Here is a 26,869-nt window from a genome sequence, read left to right on the forward strand (position 1 = left end):
ACAAAACTCTAATAAACTCTGCGCCGCCCTAAGACTCCTAATCACGGTCGGAAGTGATATAGCCTGGATTCGAACCAGGGACTGTACTGAGATGCAGTACCTGGTTGGGAGCTATGATCGCTGATCGGAGGTCTACAGAATGCATTATCAATAGATTTATATAGGTATTTTAGTACTAAATCAATGACATAGTAGACCTAATAAAAAGTCGGCCAATTGATAATATGTTGGACAGAACACTAGTAAATGCTGGTAATTCTGCAATAAACACTTTGCTTGTCTGCATGAATGAACCTCCACTATCACTCACCAGATTGAGAAACACACCAGTACAAGATCTTTCAGACTATATAAATAATTTTTGTTTGTTTTTAATATACTTATATATAAATTACATAGTTTTGTATAAGCCATGCTTGTTCTTGGCTTTTACCCCGGTGATTCAGCACAAATAAGCAAGCTGGTGGACAGAGAAAGAATGCATATTAAAAAACAAATAAGTATTACATAGGTGAATAAAGAAGGAAATAACTCATATGGGGCTACAACAATGCAGAATGTTAATGTTATCCCCTTATTGTCCACTTCATCTTCACTCTCCTGTGAAATGTTGGGAATCGCCTCAGACATAAACATAGCCACACGCCTCAGGCATAAACATAGCCACAGAATTCAACAAAGCTGGGAGTTGAAGAAAACAAATCCCAATGATCTGAGGGCAGAATATACAGTGGATGAAACGTTCAAAACTATCAATGTAATAAGCATGTCAGATTTTTTTTGTTCATTTTGGTGTTCGGCAGCATTCAGTTTTTTTCCCGGCTGTTCGGCACACATTTTTGACGAGGCAAGTTTAGTAGCTAAAAATGACATATTTTCATTGGTAATTGGTCAACAGTAGGGATTCTTCACTGACTTGTTGTCGTTCAACGAGATGACATGTTTTCAGTCAAAAATATTTTACTTGAGAAATACTGCACCAAACATCTCAGATGTATAATTGAGCGACTAAGACCTCTGCAAAAAGGTCAACATTAAACATATATCTTGATTTATCTTATATTAATTCAGAATATTTTGAGGAAGTGTTACAGATATGTTGTTGTACGGCTTCTGAGAGGAAGAAATAGTAATATCGCCGCTTTTTTCTTGTTTTTCAAGCAAATGTCTTAAGGGTGTATGAGGCACAGATGGTCGCCTAGCCGAGTTCTGCTAGGAGCAACAAGAACCTAGTATGCGGACCCCTAAGCACGTGTAAAAAGTGGTTCTGCTCATTCACCTGCACTTCCTGAAGAATAATGGACATTGAAATGCTTGGTCGGATAAATAGTCTAAGCAGGAGCAGTCCTATAATCCTGTTTGCATACATACAATTTGCCCTTGAAACAAAGGAAACCAGCCATACATTACACACTCAGTTCCACAAGACAGGCTTCAGGCTAATATAGCAACATAATGTTTTCGTAAGAGCTTTCATTAATCAGTAATAACAGGTTACAGGTCACTTTACAGTGTCTGAACACTAGATAGTGAGACCCCCTCCAGAGGTAAAGAAAAGAACCAGTGCAAAAGACAGATTGTCGTCCTGACTTCCACAGGTTATTCTGTCATAGAGGCTTGTACTCAGTCCACATGATTAGAGCACAAGTCAGAACAGTCAATTCTTAGCTCCTGCATGGACACGATGAGACAGTGACGTAGATGAAAGTACTGATAACTCATCTTGATAAGTAAAAAAAAGAAAATCAATCATAATCAAGAATAAAACAAGTGACGGTCGCCATTTTAGTTTTCAGAGGCTTAAGTTACAGTGGCATTGAGGGCAGCGGTAAGTAGTGAGAGTAGGTCTAAGGCAATACTGGTAAGCACCACATCTCTGGATGATATCTGGGGCAAGATATCTGGGGGTTTAGGAGGGTAATTCAAGGCAGAGCAAAAAAGCCGTTTTCACTTGTCCTGCATTTTCTCCAGGATGGGCACGATCATGTCAAATTTAGGCCTCTTGGCTGGATCTTCGTTCATACAGATCTTCATGAGCTTGCAGATGTGGGGTGAGATGCCGGGAGGGATGGTGGGTCGTAGGCCTTCCAGGGCCACCTGAGGGCAGAACAGAGAGAGGGAACTATGTCAGAGACACTCTGGGAAGGTCAAGACTACACTGAGACTTGTGTTTTGAGATTCCCAGGTTGTAATGAATCCTATAACTTCTAGCACCCTGAAAGCAAGCGGTCTCACCTTCATGCCTATCTCCATGTTGGAGAGGTCAGCGAAGGGCACCTCCCTGGTCACCAGCTCCCATAGCAACACAGCGAAGCTCCACATGTCTGCTGACCGCCGGTTGATCTCCTCAGGCTTCTTCTGCAGGGCTGCATGGGCACAGGACAGACAGAGAGGCAGAGAATCACACACATAGCACATAGGTTCATAGCTATAGGAGTCCCATACATTATAGTTAGAGAAATCAAATATTTACATTCTCAAAAAGTTGAAAAGTGGTAAGCAACAGAGAGAAAATGGCTGTGTGTGTGATGTACCTTCAGGGGCTACCCATGCTGGGGAGTACATCCTGCCTGGACACTGGAAGGAGAACTTGACGTCTGACATGCTGATCCTGGCTGTCATGTCCTCGTCAATCTGTCAAGGAATATCAGGTCATTATAACAGTGGGTTTCAAACACAAAGTCAGTCATCCACCAAGGCATAAGAAGCATGAGTGAAACACATGACAACGACATCACTGTAGTGAATATGTAGTGTTAAAGTGAGTCCTCTCACCATGACGCTCTTGCTGTTGAGAGAGTGTCGAGAGATCATGGGCTCGAGCGTGTGCAGGAAGGCCATCCCACAGGCAATGTCCAAAGCAAACTTCACCGCCTGTGTCTGGTCAACCACAAAGTCTGACAGACAACAGATCCATGGCAGTCATTTTCACACATTAGCAACAGCTGTAACATTGTACTCCTTCTCTAGTAACTAGTACAGTAATATGACTAGCTAGATCTTCTCCAATTCTTAAGCATGAATCTTAAAACAGACGTCCAGTCATATTCGATGAATCAAAATCAAGACAAACTTAATTTGTCAGATATGCTGAATATAACATGTAGACCTTACCGTGAAATGCTTACTTACAAGCCCTTTAACCAACAGTGCAGTTCAAGAAAGAGTTCAGAAAACATTTAGCAAATAAACTAAAGTAAAAAAAATGTTTTTTTTATTAACACAATAATGAGGCTATATACAGGGGGTACTGGTACCGAGTCAGTGTGGAGGCTATATACAGGGGGTACCGGTACCGAGTCAGTGTGGAGGCTATATACAGGGGGCACCGGTACTGAGTCAGTGTGGAGGCTATATACAATGGGTACCGGGTCAGTGTGGAAGCTATATACAGGGGGTACCGGTACCGAGTCAGTGTGGAGGCTATATACAGGGGGCACCGGTACCGAGTCAGTGTGGAGGCTATATACAGGGGGCACCGGTACCGAGTCAGTGTGGAGGCTATATACAGGGGGCACCGGTACCGAGTCAGTGTGGAGGCTATATACAGGGGGCACCGGTACCGAGTCAGTGTGGAGGCTATATACAGGGGGCACCGGTACCGAGTCAGTGTGGAGGCTATATACAGGGGGCACCGGTACCGAGTCAGTGTGGAGGCTATATACAGGGGTTACCGGTACCAAGTCAGTGTGGAGGCTATATACAGGGGGTACCGGTACCGAGTCAGTGTGGAGGCTATAGACAGGGGGTACCGGTACCGAGTCAATGTGTGGGGGTACAGGTTAGTTGAGGTAATTTGTACATGTAGGTAGGGGTAAAGTGACTATGCATAGATAAACAGTGAGTAGCAGCAGTCTAAAAACAAATGGTGGGGTGGGATGTCAATGTAAATAGTCTGGTGGCCATTTGATGATTTGTTCAGCAGTCTTATGGCTAGGGAGTAGAAGCTTTGGTCCGCGCATGCTTTGAGTACACGTTCTAGTAATAAATCTGGCCCCACGGCTTTGTGAATGTTGACCTGTTTAAAGGTCTTGCTCACATCAGCTACTGATAACATTATCACACAGTCGTCCAGAACAGCTGGTGCTCTCATGCATGCTTTTTGCCTCAAAGCGAGCATAAAAAAAACATTTAGCTCATCTGGTAGGCTCCTGTCACTGGGCAACTCGCGTCTGGGTTTCCCTTTGTAGCGCATAATAGTTTTCAAGCCCTGCCACATCCGACGAGCGTCAGAGCCGGTGTAGTAGAATTCAATCTTAATCCTGTATTGACACTTTGCTTGTTTGATGGTTCGTCAGAGGGCATAGCGGAATTTCTTATACGCGTCCGGATTAGTGTCTCGCTCCTTGTAAGCTGCAGCTCTAGCCTTTAGCTCGGTGCAGATGTTGCCTGTAATCCATGGCTTCTGATTGGGATATGTACGTACGGTCACTGTGGGGATGACGTCGTCGATGCATTTATTGTTGAAGCCGATGACCGAGGTAGTATACTCCTCAATGGCATTGGATGATTCCCCGAACATATTCCAGCCTGTGCTAGCAAAACAGTCCTGTAGCATCCACGTCATCTGACCATTTGCCAAACGGAGGGTGGGGGAGAGCTTTGTATGCATCTCTGTGTGTAGAGTAAAGGTGGTCTAGAGTTTTTTTCCATCTGGTTGCACATGTGGTAGAAATTAGGTTAAATGGATTTAAGTTTGCCTGCATTAAAGTCCCCGGCCACTAGAAGCGCTGCTTCTGGGTGAGCATTTTCTTCTTTGCTTATGTTCTTATAGAGATGGTTGAGAGCGGTCTTAGTTCCAGCATCGGTTTGTGGTGGTAAATAGACGGCTATGAATAATATAGATGAGAACTCTCTTGGTAGATAGTGTGGTCTACAGCTTATCATAAGATACTCTACCTCAAGCGAGCAAAACCTCGAGACATGTTTAATTGCGCACCAGCTGTTATTGACAAATACACACCCCCACCCCTCGTCTTACTAGACATAGCGTCTCTGTCCCTGCCGGTGCATGGAAAATCCCGCCAACTCTATATATCCGTGTTGTCGTTCAAACATAAGATATTACCGTTTTAAATGTCCTGTTGGTAGGATAATCTTGACCATAAGTCATCAATTTTATTTTCCAATGATTGCACGTTGGCCAATAGAACAGATTGCAGCGGGGGTTTACTCACTCGCCTACGAATTCTCAGAAGGCAGCCCAACCTCCTCCCATTTTTCTCCGTCTTTTCTTCACGTAAATGACAGGGATTTGGGCCTGTTCCCAAGAAAGCAGTATATCCTTCGTGTCGGACTCGTTAAAGGAAAAATCTTCCAGTTCGAGTAGTTGCTGTTCTGATGTCCAGAAGTTATTTTCAGTCATAAAACACGGTAGCAGCAACATTATGTACAAATTAAGTAAAAAAATAAGATACAAACAAAGCAAAGAAACAAACAAAATAGCACAATTGGCATTTAAAACGTCAGCCATCCCCTCCGGCACCCTTCTCGTCTTTCCATGACCTTAACGTACTGTCCCACATTGGAAGTCTTTAGTAAAATGCAGGTTAGTGTGGTACTCACCAGTGCCCTGGTGAAGCACATTATAGAGGGAGCCATACGGCATCCAGTGTGTGATGATGATGGGGTGAGGGGCAGGAGGAGACTGACACGCTCCCAACATGGGCAGCACATTGGGGTGGGAGAATATCCTGGGATGGGCCCGAGGAAGAGGGACACGGGGAAAGAGAGACAAATATACATATAGGATGCGACATATGCGGGACAATCCAAACCAAAATAACTTCCATACAGATCAACCGGTCAGTAAATAAAAACGTGTAAGAGGAAGACAGACATTATATCCACAGAACAGGAGAAAATACACCTACAATGAACAATAAGCGGGTAAAAAGTTATTACCTGAGTTTGGGATACTCCTCATTGAAGTCTCTGCTCTTTCTGGTGGACCAGTCGCGAACCTTCAACACTTTCACCACAACCTCATTCCCCTGCCAGCGTCCGTGCCACAACTAAAGAAAAAAATATTGAGACCAAGTTCCAGCATAACCTCCACAATATACAGTATAACTTGATGCAAAACATATGCTGATGTGTGTCAGTGTTTCAGAGATGAATCACTTTGTAACATGAGTTGCAGACATCAGTAACAGATGAAACAGCAGTCATGTAGATACAACAGCTCCATACCTCTCCAGACTGGTTCTCATTGATCTTAGCCAGGAGGGAGAGCTGTTTGAAGTCAATGCCCGCTGCTTTGTTCAACGTGCCGTTACCTGTAGGCATTGACGCACAGAGGACAGAGTTGAAGAGCATAGCTAAAGCCTGAGGTCTGGCAAAAAGCCCTACTATTTCTGCACAATTTAGCACACTGCAAGGCAGTGGAAATGTCATCAGGCACATTGGGGACCTCAGTGGAACATTTACTGGATGTTCATTCCTACAAACTGTGCCTGATATTCACTTCTTGTTTTCTCAGAGTGTAGTAATGAAAAGCAGGTAGCTAGTAAATGGCTTTGTGGCTGTGAGACTTACGGGGACGAGTTCTGGTGGTGCCTTTCCAGAACGTGTCCTTGAAGGGGACCTTAGTCAAACTCTGGCCCAACTTCTCTGCTTTCTCTGAGAGGGGGGCAAATAGAAAGCACACATTGATTAGGTAACAGGGCTAACACACAGATAATACATCACAGCTTTCTTGCCAACAATGGATGATGCAGTGTAATGGGATGTTGAATACCTTGGAGGGCTTCACGCAGGTGAGGTTTGGCTTTGTCCAGAGGAGTTTCTCCATACTTATTACAGATGTTCACCTGAGCTCCGTTAGTCACCAGGTCCTGAGGAAGACAGACATTCATGTAAGTCCAGTGGTACATAAACTGTTGTTCACATAGAAATAGAGACAGTACCCAGAGTAGGCCACCAGGGGGCATACTGACCTCAGCCACTGGGTCCTGACCCCAGAAGCAGGCGTAATGCAGCGGTGTGTTGCCGTGCTCGTTGGCAGTGTTGACGTCTGCTTTGCACTGGATCAGCTAGGAGACCGAACCACAAGATTAGACACAACACAAGGCTGTCCAGATCCTGTTTGGTTTATATACAGTGACGCTAGTAATCCACCAGGCCTGGAAAAGGATTTCTCCTGTCTGCTCATACATTCCAGAGGTATTGTGACATGTCTAATATTAAACCAGATCATAACTGTGGTCTGCTGCACTACGAAACCAGAAACCTGTCATAGCAGACTAACACTACTGCATTGAATGACATAAGATTTGAGTTACTAGAAGGACCAGAAAGAAAGATAGTTATTTTCTTTAAAATAATTGTGACTTGATTACTTAAGGCAAATCACAGTGTGTGTGAGTGTGTCAAAGTGTTTCATTTTGACTTGCTTAGGCTTGAGTTGAAGATGCGATGTTGCATGGGTGGATATTGCAAAACAATATCCACCCAACACTATTTGGGAAATGGTGCCAGTGTCTCTCCCTGTGAAATGACTGATGTCAGCACTGCAACAAGAGTAGACGAGTCTTAACCATGCAGTGAGTTTGAGTGTTGAGCAGCCATCAACTCTGGTTTCATAAGTTCCTTCCTGGTCTTTTATAGGGGAAGCTATATCAACCTAAGAGACCTTAATTGACCTCAAGTTTTTGTTTCTATGTGTGCAGTGTGTAGGTGTGTGTAAGTAGTGTGTGTGTGCAGTGTGTGTCCACTCAGCCCCACCTTGCCCACGATGTCTCTGTGGCCGTGGCTGGAGGCCAGGTGCAGGGGCGTGTCATCTCCTCTGTTCATGACGTTGATGCGAGCCCCTCTCATGATGAGCATGTCCACCACGCTGGAGCGGCCTTCCCTGCAGGCCCAGTGGAGAGGACTGAAGCCATGGTCATCCCTGAGGACAGAATACAGCACCACATTAACATCACAGACTGCTTACTACTAGCAATGAGGAAAGGGGAATGATATGAAAACCTATTTATTTGTAAAATGACCAGAGGCTAAATATGACACCACATAACCCTGTAATATAACAGCAGCATAGAACTGGAACTGCCTAGCAGGACTCTTTATTGCTAAGTAATGGTGTAGGCCTATCTGGATTCTCAGTACTGCTACTTACAGCATAGGCCTGTTAGTAAATGTGAGGTAGGCAAAAACTCCCTGTGCCTGCTAGGCCTAATGGCTATGTGTCGATGCCTAATGGCATATAGAAAACATTAAAATGCCTTTAAGTAAGCCTTCAAAGTGTTTATATCTATTGAAAACAGCAGAGTGGAATTAGGAAGTAGACAGGGGAATGGAGTGCAGCGAACTAGTGGGCAAAAACAGCTGATCCTGACTGATAGTGAAATTCGGTCAACATCCAGCCAGTAAACAGGAACTAAATGTGTACTCAGCCTGCCCTGCAGTCAGTCACAGCCACAGAGGAGATGTGCTGCTGGCAGTGGCAACCCATCCCACTCTGCCTTAGTCACAGTGACAGAAACACATGTTAGGACAGTGGCCTGACTGGCCTCAGTGACAGGACAGGAGTGACGCCTCCTTACTACAGCATCCCAGCAATGACGTTGAGAACCTAACAGTAACAACGACAGTCAACCAGACAGAGCGGCAAGAGAGAGCTGGGTTAGTGCGTTCAGTTCGATTGAACGCTTGGTACGTTGTGTAACGTTTTGTACTGAACGACACCTTTCTGCAAAACGTTCAACGTTCTTGAACAGACTGACGTACGGTCGGTCGGTTTAGTGGGTGTGGCTTGAAGAAATGAGTGATGTAATTAAAAAAGGGCAGCGGCCATGCTGACAGCGGTCCCCAACCTCAGCATCTCCAACCCTTCCCAATTTTCCAACTGGTCGTTCAGAAAAGCACAAGAAACGTTGAATTGAACATTTCACTACATTTGTTCATACAGAATGCAGCCCAGGCAGAGAATGTGTGCATGAAAAGGAAAGCTACACAGAAACAGGGACAGTCAGAGGGAGAGCTGGCCAGAGTATAGTAGTGAGGCAGTCAGGAAAGGGGGGCTGAAACAACAGGCCAATCTTTCTCTGCAGGCCTTATAAGGGTCGGGGAGACTTCCTTCACCAGGGGCACACGCACACACAACTCCCCAGCAGCTATGTCATCCTGCATTTCTCTGGCTACTACTGCGTTCTCCTGTCACTGGCATTCATCACCTCAGCCCCCCTCCACAGATCCTTCCCTCTCCCCCAGTCAACTCGTAGAGAAACAGTTTTCCATTCCTCACTCATTCCAGAATTTCATAGGGCTCTGATGAGCTTGTGATTTGTGCCAAGGTGAATGAACATCTGCGTATAAATGAAATCATGCTGCACTTGCTAGAAAGACAGTGAGAGAGAAGTGCTCAATGTTTATATCTGGTGGTTGAGAACTGAGGATTACAACTGAGGGGGTATTGTGATGAAAGCAGACCCCTTCCTGGAGTCCTAACCCTCCACAACAACATACACACAGGAGACTGTATTCCAGGGAAAACAGCCTCAATGAGGCCCACAGAGACCCTGCCTCCCCAGACACACACCATCCGGAAATATGGGTGGATGACGTTGTACAGTTGGGCTAAATCTGTTCTGAGCACAATGTGCTCTTACAGAGGCCCTTTCCAACAGACAACGATCTCACATAGGACAGTAATTGAAATGAATGATCCCAGCAGAGTTCATTCTACAGCTGCACGATATAGGCCCCAAAAAATATAATTGCAATTATTTTAAATCAAATATTGCAATTTGACACACGATCAAAACACAAGTCAGTATAAATGTATGTACATATGTGTCAGTGAGTGTTTGTGTGTGTTGGAGTATCAGTGTGTGTGTGTAGAGCCCTGTGAGTGGGCATAGAGACAGAAATAAAAAGGTCAATGAGGATACAAGGTCTACTCAGATAGTCCGTGTAGCTATTTTGTTAGCTATTTATCAGTACTGCTTGGGGACAGAAGCTGTTAAAGAGCCTGTTGGTGCCAGACTTGATGCACCGGTATCGCTTGCTGTGCAGAAGCAGAGAGAATAATCTATGGTTTGGGTGGTTGGAGGCTAACACATTTCCGGGCCTTCCTACCACACCTCCTGATATAGATGTCCTGGATGGCAGGAAGCTTGTTTAATTACCATTTAAAATCAAATGCACAGGCACCTAGACCCTTTGTTTGGTTAACCTGGACATTTTACTTCATATTATGAGGCATGTCTCACCTTGCTTCAAAGTAGCGTATAACCAAAATCCCACCATAAAAACACGAAGGCAATTATTTGAGGCTTCCTCATATGCGTTCTCCTGTTGAATTGGTTCTTTCCATTTATTTTGTCTTGCAGACAAAGGCAGCATTCCTAGTCATATTAGCAACCCATGATAAATTGTTGCATCTTTAGATCTCTCAACATTTCTAACAGATATTTCCATCTCTGTCCATGAAACTGCAGTGTACATTTTAGAAGTGTTTCCCCACCAAGTGCATTTCGGAACATTCACACGTAGACCTACCGCCATGTGCACATTGCTGCGCCTAAAGTGTGAAGAAATACTAGTTTAGCAAAGTAGTGTACGTCCACTACTTAGATACCCATCGTGGGGACTAAGAAGTGAGTATACGCAATACCCACTAAACAATATGTGGGTGGGGCCTCCTGAGTGGCGCAGCGATCTAAGGCACTGCACCGCAGTGCTAGAGGAGTCACTACAGCCAGCTGCGACCGGGAGACCCAAGAGGCAGCGCACAATTGGTCCAGCGTAATACGGGTTAGGGGAGGGTCTAGCCGCCCCGGGATGTCCTTGTCTCATCGCGCTCTAGCGACTCCTGTGGCAGGCCGTGCGCATGCACACTGACGCCGTTGAGAGTTGGACGGTGTTTCCTCATTAGTACGGCTGGCAGGGAGTGACAGAAAGGGGCAGCGAATGGATTTACTAACAGAGGAATATATTTCTGATTTCGGGCAGGGCCTTAAATTTGGCAGAAGCAATCAGGCCTGAGTAGTGTAGAGCCTGAATATTGTGGGCATAGGTAGGGATCAGGCTTAAAATGAATGCCTGTGCAGGGCTCTAACCCAGGCCAATGAGTCAATCAGTGGAGCCAGGAGTAGGGGGGGGGGGGGGGGGGGGGCGGGGGTTGCTGACCTTTTCCAGCAGGGTTGCCCAGGGGGCTTCAGAAGGGCTTTCTCCTGCCGTCCTGGCTGCCCCCCCCCCCTCGGGTGGGGTTACTTCAGGCAGTTCCACCTGCCAACAGAGCTCAGATCGGCAGACGGAAGAACCCCGTCTACACTGTCTGTCTCTACGCTGAGCTCACAGTGAGATCATATGACAAACATCAATGGCCTGACATAGATCTACTCAATCCTTTCACACTAGTCTATTTGAATACTGTAAAAAAAAAAACTCATTAGTAACAAGCCATCCGCAGAAATGAGAGTCAAGCTACCAATTAAAGAGGCTTGACCGTGATTTGAGAAATCTCATACTTGTTTAGTGTGACTGTAGCCTACAGTAGGATTAGTTGCAGCTGGTTCCAGTGGGAGCTGGGAATGCCCAAAGGGTACAGCTGGCTCTACAGTTCATACCCTAGTCCAGGGCCAGCCCCTTCAACACAGACATAACGTTATGTTAGTGACCCTCCCAGACTACTGTCTGCTCTGCCCAGTCAGGTGCTGGGCTATATGGGTTAACTACACTACCACCCTTCCCCCAGGGAATTAAATATAAACAGCATTTTGTGAACGTACACAATCCACCCTCCAACTCATTACCATGGTATGTCACAGCACTGACTTTAGGCCTAATGATAGGTTTCACCCACAGCAGAACTCTACAGAAGTGAAACTATAATTCATGTTGAAGATGATTTATTCTTGAATGTGCTTTTATTATAGCTACAGATAGTAGGCCTACAGCCATGATTGACACTCCTTTACCACCCAGCAGACTGGCAGAACAGTCCACACACACGACACTATGAAGAGTGGGGGTTGTGCAGAGCCAGGGAGTCATTTTTGTAATGGTCTGCTGTCAGCTATTTTTTCTGCTAAGTGGACCAAATACACTGACTGTCAACCACCTGCGTTTACACAGGCAGCCCAATTCTTATCTTTTGACCAATTGATCAGCTTTTTTTGCCAATAAATTGGCCTGTGTAAACGCAGCCAATATTATCTTTAAGAGTTTTGATCTTCAGTGCAGGATTAAAAACTCGGAGATAGGTGTAATACATAAAACAAGAACGACTGTAGATTAGGCCTAAATGGAAGATTAGACTTCAAGACATAGCCTAATGCTACCCAACCGGACTGCACTTCAAAAAAATACGTCATTCATTAGCATATGTTTGTAATTAGCTGGTCTATCATGAGGAAATGTTGAGGGGAAATGAGTGGCACTATCTAATACCACTGGGAGAGGAGTACAGGAAACAGAAGAATGCATGAGAGGAAGGTGTTATGGCTCTGCCACTGCCTCTGCATTCCTTCTGCAAAAACTGAAGACCCACACACACGTTTCCATCTAGGGTAAAGTCACCCCGTATTAAAGAAAAATCATGAAAGCTGTGATGGAAACAGAAAGTATCGGTACATTTTTTTTTAAATGGCGCCCAATAATTTGTTTGACAGGGTGGGATCATTGTGTCTAATATTATCCGAGAAACGGCAGTAGAAACGCCTTTATGTGGAAAAATTGATATAATAACCATCATATCAAAGTAAAGTTGGAGTCACGCGATGATATGTCGTGTGGTCCTCCCACTACGACTCTGGACAGCATGCAGTTTATTAGGCTACAGATGAAATAAGTTATGATGAACTTCACAGGGTGGTGAAAGTGACCGGTGATGAACTTCACAGGGTGGTGAAAGTGACCGGTGATGAACTTCACAGGGTGGTGAAAGTGACCGGTGATGAACTTCACAGGGTGGTGAAAGTGACCGGTGATGAACTTCACAGGGGGGTGAAAGTGACCGGTGATGAACTTCACAGGGGGGTGAAAGTGACCGGTGATGAACTTCACAGGGTGGTGAAAGTGACCGGTGATGAACTTCACAGGGTGGTGAAAGTGACCGGTGATGAACTTCACAGGGGGGTGAAAGTGAACGGTGATGAGCTTGATGCTCCTTTACAATAAATAGAGGGTCTTATTATGGTCGATGATTGACAAATAAAAATATTCTCACTCTTATCCATAACAATCTCATCATGTAATATAGCCTTCCCGCACTGTATCTGCATGCCAAGACCAGAGTAGGCACATATGCTATTTAACGCAACAGTTTGTGACAATACTATCAGTGGAGTTGAAAATGCGATGGAAACACATCGAACATGAGAACTTAAGAGAAAAGGTACAGTGTGTGCACTACATCATCACACACTGATTTTTATCAACAACAAGTCCGTTTGGTGGAAACACACCACTGGTGGGAAAATGTGCATATATTTATTTTTGCGTATTTTTGAATATTTGCATGACAAGTTGTCGCCAATTGGAGGGTTTTTCCTGGATTAAAAATGGGGCTTTGGTGGTGGGCATTGCAGGGGGCTTGGTAATGGGCATGGTCAGCCAGGCAGAATTTAAGAGAACATTGTAGAGGCCCTCCCCATCGTCGCAGAGTAGAGAAATCTTTGCATTTTCAAGCCAATTTCCTGCAATTCCACACATTTCTCCATGGAGCTGAGAGAATATTTTGCCATATTCCTGCAATTCCATGTATTTTGCTATGGCTAATGCTGTGTTATTTTGCCCAAACATAACAGAATCAACATAAAATCAATACTGATTGTCTAGCTTTAATTTGGATGATTGTTATTTCTCAAAGAGAGAGATATGGTTCATTATCTTTTCTACAGACTGCCCTCCATGTCTTAAAGTAATGATGGACTGTCATTTATCTTTGCTTATTTGAGCTGTTCTTACTATAATATGGACTTGGTCTTTTACCAAATAAGACTCTTCTGTATACCACCCCTACCTTGTCACAATACAACTGATTGGCTCAAACACATTAAGGAAAGAAAATCCACAAATTAACAAGGCACACCTGTTAATTGGGCTCCCGAGTGGCGCAGCTGTCTATGGCACTGCATCTCAGCATTAGAGGCATCACTACAGTCCCTGGTTCTCAATTGGCTGACTTTTTAAATTAGGTCTACTATGTCATTGATTTAGTACTAAAATACCTATTCAAATCTCTTTTGATAATGCATTCTGTAGACTCCGATCAGCGATCATAACTCCCGAATGGCGAAGCGGTCTATGGCAGTACATCTCAGTGCAAGAGGCGTCACTACAGTCCTTGGTTCATATACAGGCTGTATCACATCCGGCTGTGATTGGGAGTCCCATAGGGCAGCGCACAATTGGCCCAGCGTTGTCCTGGTTTGGCCAGGGTAGGCCGTCATTGTAAATAAGAATTTTTTCTTAAATTACTTGCCTAGTTATATCAACAACAAAAAAAAATGTATTAATGCATTTCGGTGACTATCTCATGAAGCTGGTAGAGAGAATGCCAAGCGTGTGCAAAGCTGTCATCAAGGCAAAGGGTGACTACTTAGAAGAAACTCAAATATATTTTGATTTGTTTAACACTTTTTTGGTTACTACATGAATCCATGTGTTCTTCACTATTATTTTACAATGTGGAAAATTGTAAAGATAAAGAAAACCCTTGAATGAGTAGGTGTCCAAACTTGACTGGTACAGTATATCTACAGAAATAAGACAGACCTTGCTTCCGTTGCCTGTTTGAGTGTTTGTTTAATAGCCTACTGATTCCCAGAGCACCAAGCCTCATGCAACGGCAAAATGTTGGATAAAGCAATTTCACAGACTTGGCTGTTTTTAGTCTTTGCTATGCTGTAAAGACTTTACTTTTTCTCTCTCATTAGTACAGACAGGGATGCATTTAGTGTTGTTTACACTGTACCAAACAGGCAGAAAGATATTGTAATCTAACAGCACCTGTTTGTCCCACATATGCATGCAACTCTCGCTCCTATGCCCCAATTTTTCTTGGTCTCCTTATTGTTATTACAACTATGATCATTATAATAATAATATGAAGTAATGTCATTATCATTAGTAGGCTTGGTATAGTATCCTTGTATAACCACCATCGAGCTGTAGGCCTAAGAGCTCTTCCTGTTTAGTCTAAAGCCTATACTTCAATATATAGACTACTGTATCAATCATTCCTGCCATCACACAGCATACAGAGACATCCATGCATTGAAATGCAATCAAGCATTTTAGTTCTAAAATGAAAGAACAAAGGGAGCTTTGAATAATTAGCCTAAACAATAAACCACAATTCACAAATGCATGCAACTGTTTTTAGTATGCTGTAATCAAGGCCATATTTATTGTTAAAACAGACTCTGGTACACTTATTTACTGGTTGGTTACACTGTTGGTCAGTGTGCGGGAACAGTCAGGGGGAGATGGTCAGAAAGTTATATTTTTATCTAACAGCAACTGTTTGACACACATAATACTCACAAAACGCTTGATCCTATACCCTCCCTTTCTTGATCTCCAGTAATTTCCACGACTAAGTCATATGTTTTCCACAGATCTGACTTCCCCTTTCCGTCCTAAGCAACCAGTAAACATTTGCCCGCTTCGAATGTATTTTTCACGTCACGTGTTACTGTGGTCACAGTTTAAAAGCAATGTATTGATGTGGTTATGTTAGGCTATAGTTCAGGCCTTATTGGTCAGATGCATGCGATGCTTACATGTTTCACATAAAGAGAGCAAGGCTTGAGGGAATAGTAAATGTTATTCAGAAACAAATGAGGGATTTCATTAACAGAACTTTTCAGTCAGAAACAAGTTAGAAACTAAATGGCTGAACTTGAGACATCTGTGGCATTGTGATGTGACAAAACTGCACATTTAGAATGGCCTTTTATTGTCCCCAGCCCAAGGTGCATCTGTATAATGATCATGCTGTTGGATCAGCTTCTTGATAAGCCACACCTGTCAAGTGGATGGATTATCTTGACAAAGGAGAAATGCTCACTAACAGGGATGTAAACAACTTTTTTTGCATATGGGACATTTCTGGGATGTCTTTAGCTCATGAGACCAACACTTTACATGTTGAGTTTATATTTTTGTTCAGTATGTATGCATGCATGCATGCATGCAGGTATATACAGTAGAGGTCAAAAGTCACCAAATAACACTTGGAATCAAGTGTGCATTGAATTCTAAACAAATCACTGAGTGTCACCAGCAAAGCACCCCCACACCATAACACCTCCTCCTCCATGCTTCACGGTGGGAACTACACATACAGAGATCGGTTCACCAAAAACCTCCAATTTGGACTCATCAGATCAAAGGACAGATTTCCACCGGTCTAATGTCCATTGCTTGTGTTTCTTGGCCCATGCAAGTCCCTTCTTATTATTGGTGTCCTTTAGTAGTGGTTTCTCTGCAGCAATTCGACCATGAAGGCCTGATTCACGCAGTCTCCTCTGAACAGTTGATGTTGAGATGTGTCTGTTACTTGAACTCAGTGAAGCATTTATTTGGGCTGCAATTTGAGTCTGGTAACTCCAATGAACGTATCCTCTGCAGCAGAGGTAACTCTGGGTCTTCCATTCCTGTGGCAGTCCTCATGAGAGCCAGTTTCATCATAGCGCTTGATAGTTTTTGCAACTGGACTTGAAGAAACAGTGCAGTAAAACATCTAGCAGTGCTCTGTGTGGGACTGTGTTTTGCTTCACTGCATACATGGCTAGATGGCTCCTCCCAAGCAGTTTACCTTTAGGATACTGTTAACAGTAGAACGTTCTCGTCTCCTAGGTGTGGACACAATCAGTGATGCTTTGGCGGCTGCAATGAACAGCACAAGGAGGCAGGATTGGACCCCCGTCTCTGTCAACGTGGCCCCTGCCACTATCACCATCCTCACCAGAGAGGTAGTTTTAACTAACCCATCCACACCGTCATCTCTGTTACACAGAGTATTAGTAGGGGTCATGTCAGTATGGCTCTCTCCTGACCATGATGTGTGTCCCCTTGTCCTCCCCAGACTAACAAGGTGTTGTCAGTGCCGGGTGTGGTCAAAAGACCAACTAGTGAAAGGAGAATTCTCTCTCTGCCCGTCTTAAAGCTGCCCCACACAGACACACAGGAGAATTCTCTCTCTGCCTGTCACACACATTTGTTTCCTATGTCCAGCCCACAACAATTCACTGGCTTACACTCCTCCCCTTTTCTCATGCTCATTTTTGGAGGGTCGTAGACCGTTCCCCAGAGGCTTGCGTGTTATTCCTTGTAAGGACATTTAGCATTCCACTACACTGTGTCTTGCATTTACATTTGTGCACACACACTGACACAGAAATGAGCTCACAATCACCTTTACTTTCACTAGCAGTAACTGAGAAAGTGTGGAATAGGGATATATTGGACATGGTGGGATTCAACAGGGAAGATGTGGATGTTTGTACAGTCAGCTATAAAAACCATGCAATCAGTTATTGCAGGGGCTGAAAGGCCCCACAGGGAAAAATATACATCACCCTAACCAATAAGGAGGACTTAACAGGCAATCGGCTAATGGAGAAGGGCCACGTATTCGAGTGGCCGTGTACATTCACACAAATACAATCCATGTATGTGTATACCATAGGCTACTTACAACAGTATGAACACAACTAAAAAAAAACTATGAAAGCTGGTCAAAATATCTTGGCATATCGCTCTGTAACGTCTAAGCAAGGTACTCAACAACAATCAAGCCTCTGAATGAGATGAACAGCTTCAGACAGAATGCCCTGCGGGCAACAATTATGTCTCTATGGTTCTCTCTGGATGCAGAGATACCAGGCATGAATATAGAACTCATGTCACCCTCCTCCAGAAATGTCTGAGTTCCACCAGTGGTGACAAGCCCTGCCGAGTTCCCCTTTACTGAGTCACCCGAGGATATTTACAGTAGAAGAGGCCAGGATGCATGATGAAGCCTGGTTTCTAATGGACCTCCAAATGCAACCATTAGAGCTAGGCTATAGCTTAGCAGTCTATAATAGAGTCAAATGAAAACAGCCACATAAAAAGAGCTAAGGCAGGAACCACCAATTATTTTTGTAGTTGTAGCATCTTCGCTCGGTCTTTGCCCAGTAACCTAATACAAATTGGAAGTCAACAAACAGATTTCAGGGCAGTGGTCATGTGAAAACATATCCAAGACATCTGCCATCCTTTAGCTTCAATTAAAGTTCACATTCCAGGCCAAGTCACGTGTCCGGAAAGCAGTGGGTTCAAATCTCAGGTTAAGTTCACACAGTTGGGGAGTCGGGCTGGCTGGGAGCCCAGCAACAAACAACCCTCACAGTCCTCGACGACAACATCAAAAGAAAGACAATGACTGTGCAATTAATTACACAGCAATATTTGCCATCAACTTTTTATGTACTAGTAAACCAAAACAGATCCATGTCCTCTCGTTGTACATGGGATGATGTGGTGGGTCTCTGTAGATTTCTGGAAGCTTTCCCGTTTCAGCTGTGTGGAACTAATTATCGGCACACAACTCAAGGCTCATAACATCACAGGGGATTGGCAAAGAACAGACATAAAAGTATTAATTGCCTAAATCTGAATCCCTCGAATGACTCCTCCAAGCAACTGAGTCATTTGTGTATTTTGCTATGGAATAATGACTGAGCAGTCCAACATTTGGGTGTGACAACCTATTTTGACATCTAGGGGGGGTCCAATACAGATGTGGCTTCCTGATAGCTGGTCACAAGTTGCTGTGATGCCTATATACATGCATGATTCTGAGAGTTGATACTGAGACTTGATAGCAGGTAACATAACATCCTTGTACATGCAATTCAACATCTGAAACAGTTGTTGTTTTTGAGACGCTCTGAGCACAATAAAAATGTATTTTAAAAAGTACTGATAAGTTAGACTTACCCCTGATTGAGGTCATTCTCTGTGTTGTCCAACCACAGGCGAACAGCTACTGCGTTGCCTTCCCGGCACTGGGTAAAAATATCATCCATGATGGCTCACTCTGCTTCTTCTGTTAACTTACACAGAGGCGGTGATGGGACTGGAGTGGGAGAACTGGAATACACAAGGGAGGCAGCCAAAGGAATTCAGGGGTGGCCTGGAGGGCATTCGTCCCTCAAAGGAGAGAACAGCTACAGTCAGGGACAAGACGGGAGACGTACAGCTACACTACAGCGATCCAGTGGCACAAATCTGAAAAGACAAACATGAGAATGATGATAATCACCAGATATAACTACAGCCAAGGATTCCTCACTGCTTTTAAATACATTCTAAACATGATAGGGAACACTGTTCCAACTTCCAGCCAATGGATAGACTAATAGATGTTGTGATTGACCCAACACCTAGTCGTGACTCAAACAATCTGTTCTGGGACAGATGACAAGATCGGCTGTAACCCACTACATTTTGAAACCCTGTTTGAACAATTTCCTGAAGGCTTCTCAGGACTAGAAGAATACAAACGGTAAAAGAAAAGAAAAAGTCAATGCATATGCCTTGTGGTGTACTGTGGGTTACATAGCTAGGCTACGTACTTCATAGATTTATGTATTGGTAAAGCCAAGCCATGGTTACATATTAATACTAAACACGTATCCTGGATATTAGCTTACATGCATACAGATAAATAAACCATGCGACCCATGGCATGAGCAGTGGCTGTTAGGGACCATTCCAAATGCCATTTGACTAACGTTAGCTAATACCATAAAGCTAGTTAATTTACCTGACAGAGTAAATTAGAGCAAATATTCTAACATGGTTCTTGCCCAAAATGCAATTACTAGTTGGCTATAGCCATATAACTAGTTAGCCTAGTTAGTGATGCGACTTATTTGGGATGAATCCAAATGTTTTGATTTGATTTGTAAGTTACAGTGTTCAAGCAAAGTGTATTATTGTGTGAACCATTGTGGACACTGAAAATACAGCTACAATCAGGAATTACTAGCTAAAGACAGACCAACATGAACTTGTCATAGCTAGCCACTAAGCTAGCTGGCCCGCTACTCCTACCCGGCTTTCCAGATAGCTTGATAGCTAGTAACGTTAGCAGTAGTTTAAAAGTTTTGGATAACCGTGTAAGAGAATAGGCTGCTGAAAAAGTCCAATGCTATACTGTGGCTAGTTACTGTCCTATGTACCTAACAACTTTGTTTAACAACAATTTATACATCATTTCATTATAAAAGGCCCGCAAGGAGGGAGACCGTTGAAGAAGTTTCAATCGGTTTGTTACTAACGTTAGTTGACGCTTCTTTGGCCACAGTCCCCTTTTCCTCCCCTACTTCTTTGACTTCAGACCAGATGCCTGAAGCTAGCAATTTCGATAGCAAACAAACCCGACAAATAGGACGATTTAAGTGTGAATACATCAATGTAAAAATACACATTCATTTTACTTACCCAATGGATTCAAACAGCATAGATAATTCGAGTGAGAAATAGTTAGTTAGTTAGTTAGATAGATAGGGTTTGAAGCGGACTGTCTACGTCCCCAGTGTCCACACCCTCGTCTTCGTTTTACGTGGGAGAGAAAAACTATTTGGCCTCGTCCACTACCAAATGCCCCATACTAGCGCCCTCTACCGGAAAACAGACAATTCTTTCTTGCGTGAAGATACACCTCCGTTCCTCCAAGGCACGTTTTTCCCTCAGGTTTTAATGACACCTTTAATCAAGGCCTAGCTTTATATATTCATTTCACCGAACCCAACATGACAACAAACATGTCCGTTAAAAAGGCTCTGCTGGGGGGGGGGGGTCCTTCTGTGGGGGAAGACGAGAGTTTGAGGAGAGAACAGTGAAAGTGCCTTCCAGACTTAATGATGAAAAGCTTGTTTTGTCTGTGGCCATGGATCTTGGATGGTAATTCAAAATATTGGGGAAACTTCAAGATAGTAAGGAGTTTTACGCTTTGAGAATTATTGCTGAGGTATGTCATAAATAACGTCACTGTAAATGCAATGCCTCATCCTTTACACTAGGGAGCAGTATAAACCAGCTCTTCTCTACAGTGATAGGCAGATGAGTTGAAGAGGCAGAGCCCCCAAGCTGCCTGCAGATAGATTCACTCAAAGAATTTAAAGAGACAAAAATATGAAATTTCATTCTGCTTGTCTCCTTTCCAGCAGTTTAGGGGTGTTCCACTGTGTTACATTAGAATATCTAATGCCTCAGAAATCAAGGCTACACGAAGTCTTAACCCTTGTTGTCTTAAGTGTCATGTTAAACAGCAGAGAAAACCGCCTAAATTATATTTTTTCTACTTGAAATGTTATGACTTATCCTAGAGTGACCCCAACATCAGAAAAAGTGAAACATCACCTTTGTTCATATTTCCATGAAAGCTGTACACCACCAGGTTACACAGATTGTCTTGGGGTTTCTTGTGCATGTGCAGCATCTCCCCTCCACAAACCCACACACGATTCAAGTTCACAGACAAAATAAACAAAATTTCAGACAAAATAAGCATTTCTTGAAAGCATTGTTTACTAATGGGGAATGCTGTCAGAGGCTATAAAGGTGGTGCAGATGACAGTCCCCCCAGTTCTCTCTTTGCTGAGCCATGAGTGCACGTTTCAGTGCCCAACAGGTCGTAGATCTGATTTTTTCAGATGTCCAGGAGGATCAAGCGAACAATGATTTAGAAGAGGAGGAGGTATTTGAAGAATAAGATGGGGAAGAATACAACCCAGAGCACGATGCATCATCTTCAGATGAAGAAGAAATCCCCCAAGCTGAAAGAGAGACATTTGTGTTAATTAAAGAACAGCAAAATAACATGGTCCTTGTCGCCATATGACAACCAGGGCAGGATGGCAGCACAAAATGTCTCAAGGATGACCCCAGGGCCCACAAGACATGCAGTTGCCCAGGACATCACCTCAACATTCTACATGTTCATCACACCAGCCATCGAAAAAATCATCCTGGAGATGACAAATATGGAGGGTTTCCGTAAATATGGAGACAACTGGAAAAGGATGGATGAGATTGACCTGCATGCCTCCAATCTTAGTAGGTGTGTATAGGTCCAGAGGCGAGGCTACATGTAGTCTCTGGGATGCAGAGTGGAAGGGTGATTTTCCGTGCCACGATGCCACTGAAAGTCTGTCACACATTCTCAAGAATGCTACGATTTGATAACCGTGAGTCAAGACCTGCAAAGCGTGTGAGAGAAACTAGCGGCTATAAGAGAGGTCTGGGAGAAGTGGGTGAATTGTCTGCCATCTCTATAACCCTGTGCCTGAAGTAACAGTGGATGAGCAATTGGTTCCATTCAGAGTTACATTTTTTTCTTCATATCTGTAAGTGAGGGTGTTCCTGGAGCAGCTGGGAAAGGCATTTGTAACCCCACACATTCAAAGAAGGGAGTGCCTCCCCGCACAGCAGCCTCTGCAATGCTTGTTAAAGCTGTTCAGGGGGCTGAATCTTGTCCTGATCCACCTGAGGCTGCAGCTGGGGCAGGCAAGAGGAGGAGATACCAAGTCTGCCCCCACCCCCCACCCCCAAAGAAGGAATGTAAAACAAATACTATGTCCTGCACATGTGAGAAATACATATGCAAAGTCCATGCACACACATTTGCATACTGTCCTACATGTGCTAATTAGAGTTGATTGATTTATGTTCTTCATGTTTTTGTTTTGTATCTATTATCTTATTTTATTCTTATTTTTGTTGTTGTTTATACACATTGAGGGTGGCAGGTATGATTAAAAAAAATGGGAGAAAATTAGTATTTTGTAGTTGAATTCCTCATTGTACAGTATATACGAATATATCACTATGTTGCCAAAAAAGTTCAAGACTGTTATTGTTTCCCTTCAATAAAATGCATTCAAAACTACTTTCTGCACATTTCTGCTACTTTCTTAGGCTATAGGCTATCTCTTGTTAAAAAAAAGTCATGTTTACACCTATGCAGTACCTTTAGCAATAATAATAATAATAATAATAATAAACCTCTACTTTAAAAAAGAAAACAATTATGACAGGTGTGTTGTAATAAAAATGAGTGGTGTCCACACGACTAAATGCAGTCTTTCTGCATTGTGAAGAGGGAAGACCCAGATATTCACAAAGTTTGTGATGAATGACAGGTTGTTTCTTCATGCAAAATAGATTTGGGGTTTAAAATTCAAATAAGCTGCTTTATTTTAGGGGTTTAGTGAAGGCGGGTCAAGGGGAGTATACAGAATGTTAAGACTACACAAGGGTTAATGAAGATGAGAGACCTGGTCGAATGCACCGATTCTCTTTGGTTGTAGGACTGACCAGGACAGAGCCTCCACACTCCACACTTGAGGGATGAAAGCCTCTCTGTAATAAACTGAGCAGAGGATACATTCTATTATCTCCTGATTCAAGGACGGTTACAGAATCACATGCATACAATATTCATTTGACAATATTTCAACAAATATACTTTTTTTTAACACGTAACCAGTTGTGCTAAATCAGCACATTGGAGATAAGAATAATAGTCAAAAAATGTGCATTTTCTATTTAGGAAATAAAAGATTCAATACATTTCTAAAGCCACATTTATTTGTACTTTTTACATATTCTTCTTCTGTTCTATTTCCTTAAAGAGGGAACGTGTGGGTTAATTAAGCAATAAGGCCCGAGGAGGTGTGGTATATGGCCGATATACCACGGCTAAGGGCTGTTCTTAGGCACAATGCAACGCGGAGAAAGAACAGCCCTTAGCCGTGGTATATTGGCCATATACCACACCCTTTCTTGCCTCATTGCTTAAATGCAGCACTCGTGGAGATCCTAATTCTTTGGCAACTCCTCTCAGGTGCATTGGCAGCATATACAGTCATCAAGCTGATCGCTTTTGTCAAGTCCGTGACCATCATTGGTCACCGCCTTTCAAAGTGAGTTGGATTATAGGGATAGAAATTGTCTGACGTGCACCTACATGTCAACTGCGTGAACTTTACAAAAATCATGTGATCAAAGGTCATGAAGGTTTGCAGTCGGCTGCAAGTTTCTGCAGTTGCTCTTCACCAACTTCATCCAACAGCCATCGCCTGCATTGTGGGAGGCTCTATTGTCAACCAATCATTATAGTGTTTTTGGTTGACCCGCATAACCAAAGACATGACTGAAACCGGAACCAACTTTACCGCAATTAATGTATTCAGTGGATGTACAAATTAATGTGATATTTGAGGCTTTCTCTCACAAATTGATTGTGCAATCTACACACATATGATTTCAGTTTGTGAGGGTGTGACATTGGGGTTAGAGACATGTTTATTTCAACATCATAAAGATAAACTTCTAGAAACAACGAAAACACTACCAGGTTGATCTGAGCCTTGCCTTTGGAGTGTCCTACTTTCGGCTGTCGCAAATGCACCACCCCTAGGTGCTTTTAGCAACGTGGGTGTATTTACATACACTAGCAACATCCCCCACAAGTTATCCCTTTTTTATCCACATTTGACACACGTGCACAGGGGAAGTTGAAGGAGGACCCATACTTTCATGGCTGCTTTAGGGAGATACACGTTTGAGAGCAATGGCGCTGCTTGATTCTGTTGGCGCGAGTGACAATAGAGGAAATTAGTGGAATACTGTAACATCAAAGAATGGAGCTAAAAAGGGCTAAAGTTGTAAATCAAGATAAACCTCGGTATGACAATGCCTCCTTGTTGGAGTGCATTTCATGAGCAATGATGTTTTTGGGGGAAAACTGTTTGCGGGCACAAAAATGGTGGGGCACTCCATTGGGAGTGGAGGCAGTTGGAGTGGAGGAGTGGCATGATGTTGATTTCATGTGTGTCAAAAGAACAAAAGGAGAAAGCACTGTGGATGTACAAAGTATTCGACGCATGAAGTGGAATGCTATGATTATTGGAGTAGGGCACTGATAAAAGGTGTCATATTTGGTGTCAATACTTTGAGTCTTCATGGTTTAAGATGAACATGCCAGGAATAGTTGATTCACGTCGCTTAACCCACACTGTGAATGGAAAGAAGAAAAGCCTGTATGTATTATTGATGTTTGATGAAGAAGTTCTCCTGAACCCATGTAAAGCTGGAATATATGTGATTTGCAGTGCGAGCCTATATATGTACAAAAGCCACTTCAATGTCATAAATGTAAAGAGTTTGGCCCTGTGTCAAGTGTTTGCAAACAGAATAGCATTGTTGAAGAGTCTGAGGATGCACAGTGTTGCAATTGTGATGGGAAACATGTTCCCTGACTGCCCTGTTAGGGTGAAGGAGGTAAAAGCAGCAAGGATCAGGGCTGTTGAAGGCATCCTATGCAGAGGCGGTGAAAACTGTCAAAGCAGCAGAGATGATGACGCCATGGCAATGGATACCCAAGAGTCTTTGGATGTTAGTTAGTTGAGAGATCCTGAAACACTAATCATGAAGATGTTTGATTTTGTTGCATTTATTGCGCAGGTAATTAATTGAAGAGGACAAACTAACAAAAACATCAAACTGGAGATCACTGTGAAAGTGGCTAAAAGTTTATTAGATCTACAGACAGAATAATATGAGTTTGTTTTATTTATATATGCAGTACCAGTCAAAAGTTTGGACACACCTTCTCATTCAAGGGTTTTTCTTTATTTTTTACATTTTCTACATTGTGGAATAAAAGTGAAGACATACAAAATATGAAATAACACATATGGAATCATGTAGTAACCAAAAGAGTGTTAAACAAATCTAAATATAGTTTATATTTGAGATTCTTCAAAGTATGCACCCTTTGTCTTGATGACAGCTTTGCACACTCTTGGCATTCTCTCAACCAGCTGCACCTGTAGGTGTGTCCAAACTTTTGACTGGTACTGCCTATATCAAATATATATATATACACTGCTCAAAAAAATAAAGGGAACACTTAAACAACACAATGTAACTCCAAGTCAATCACACTTTTGTGAAATCAAACTGTCCACTTAGGAAGCAACACTGATTGACAATAAATTGCACATGCTGTTGTGCAAATGGAATAGACAAAAGGTGGAAATTATAGGCAATTAGCAAGACACCCCCAATAAAGGAGTGATTCTGCAGGTGGTGACCACTGACCACTTCTCAGTTCCTATGCTTCCTGGCTGATGTTTTGGTCACTTTTGAATGCTGGCGGTGCCCTCACTCTAGTGGTAGCATGAGACGGAGTCTACAACCCACACAAGTGGCTCAGGTAGTGCAGTTCATCCAGGATGGCACATCAATGCGAGCTGTGGCAAGAAGGTTTGCTGTGTCTGTCAGCGTAGTGTCCAGAGCATGGAGGCGCTACCAGGAGACAGGCCAGTACATCAGGAGACGTGGAGGAGGCCGTAGGAGGGCAACAACCCAGCAGCAGGACCGCTACCTCCGCCTTTGTGCAAAGAGGAGCACTGCCAGAGCCCTGCAAAATGACCTCCAGCAGGCCACAAATGTGCATTAAGTATCTCAGTTTTACCCCAGCCAGTAGGTGGCAGCAATACAACATTTTTTAGATGTAGTCCGCCAATAAAACCTTAAAAAAAATAAGAAGTTCTCCCTTCTCATGTGTCTTTGGGTTATATGAGATTTGGTAATGTGTATGTAGACTGAGAAGTATTATATGCCAGCTGAGCCTAAATGCTGCAATTGTGGTGGTGAACATGCACCTGAATTTCTGAAGTGTCCTGTTAGGCTGAAGGAGACGGAGGTGGTAAGAGTAAGGGCTGTCTCCTATCCGGAGGCAGTGAGAAGAGTGAAGTTGAATAAGTAATGGTATTAAGAGTAGAGACACAAGAGGTTCCTTGTCAACAGAGGGATCCTGACATGTCGCATGTTAAGAAGATGGACTTTGTAG

At 43.3% G+C, this 26,869-nt stretch overlaps 1 protein-coding gene across 1 annotated transcript; it reads right to left on the reverse strand.

Annotated features, from left to right (window-relative positions):
• Nucleotides 1–355: 355 nt before the first annotated feature.
• LOC129831774 (integrin-linked protein kinase-like) lies at nucleotides 356–20,616 on the reverse strand. The gene is made up of 13 exons (XM_055895210.1): nucleotides 20,449–20,616; nucleotides 18,940–19,230; nucleotides 7,726–7,891; nucleotides 6,939–7,034; nucleotides 6,740–6,836; nucleotides 6,538–6,621; nucleotides 6,193–6,278; nucleotides 5,905–6,014; nucleotides 5,566–5,693; nucleotides 2,776–2,897; nucleotides 2,535–2,634; nucleotides 2,236–2,366; nucleotides 356–2,097 (listed from the first exon to the last, which is right to left on the reverse strand). The coding sequence occupies exons 2-13, from the start codon at nucleotides 19,026–19,028 to the stop codon at nucleotides 1,948–1,950; spliced, it is 1,359 nt and encodes a 452-aa protein (XP_055751185.1). The 5' UTR covers nucleotides 19,029–19,230; nucleotides 20,449–20,616; the 3' UTR covers nucleotides 356–1,947.
• Nucleotides 20,617–26,869: the final 6,253 nt, after the last annotated feature.

The sequence above is a fragment of the Salvelinus fontinalis genome, chromosome 33 (assembly GCF_029448725.1).
Source record: "Salvelinus fontinalis isolate EN_2023a chromosome 33, ASM2944872v1, whole genome shotgun sequence".
Taxonomy (NCBI): Eukaryota; Metazoa; Chordata; class Actinopteri; order Salmoniformes; family Salmonidae; genus Salvelinus; species Salvelinus fontinalis.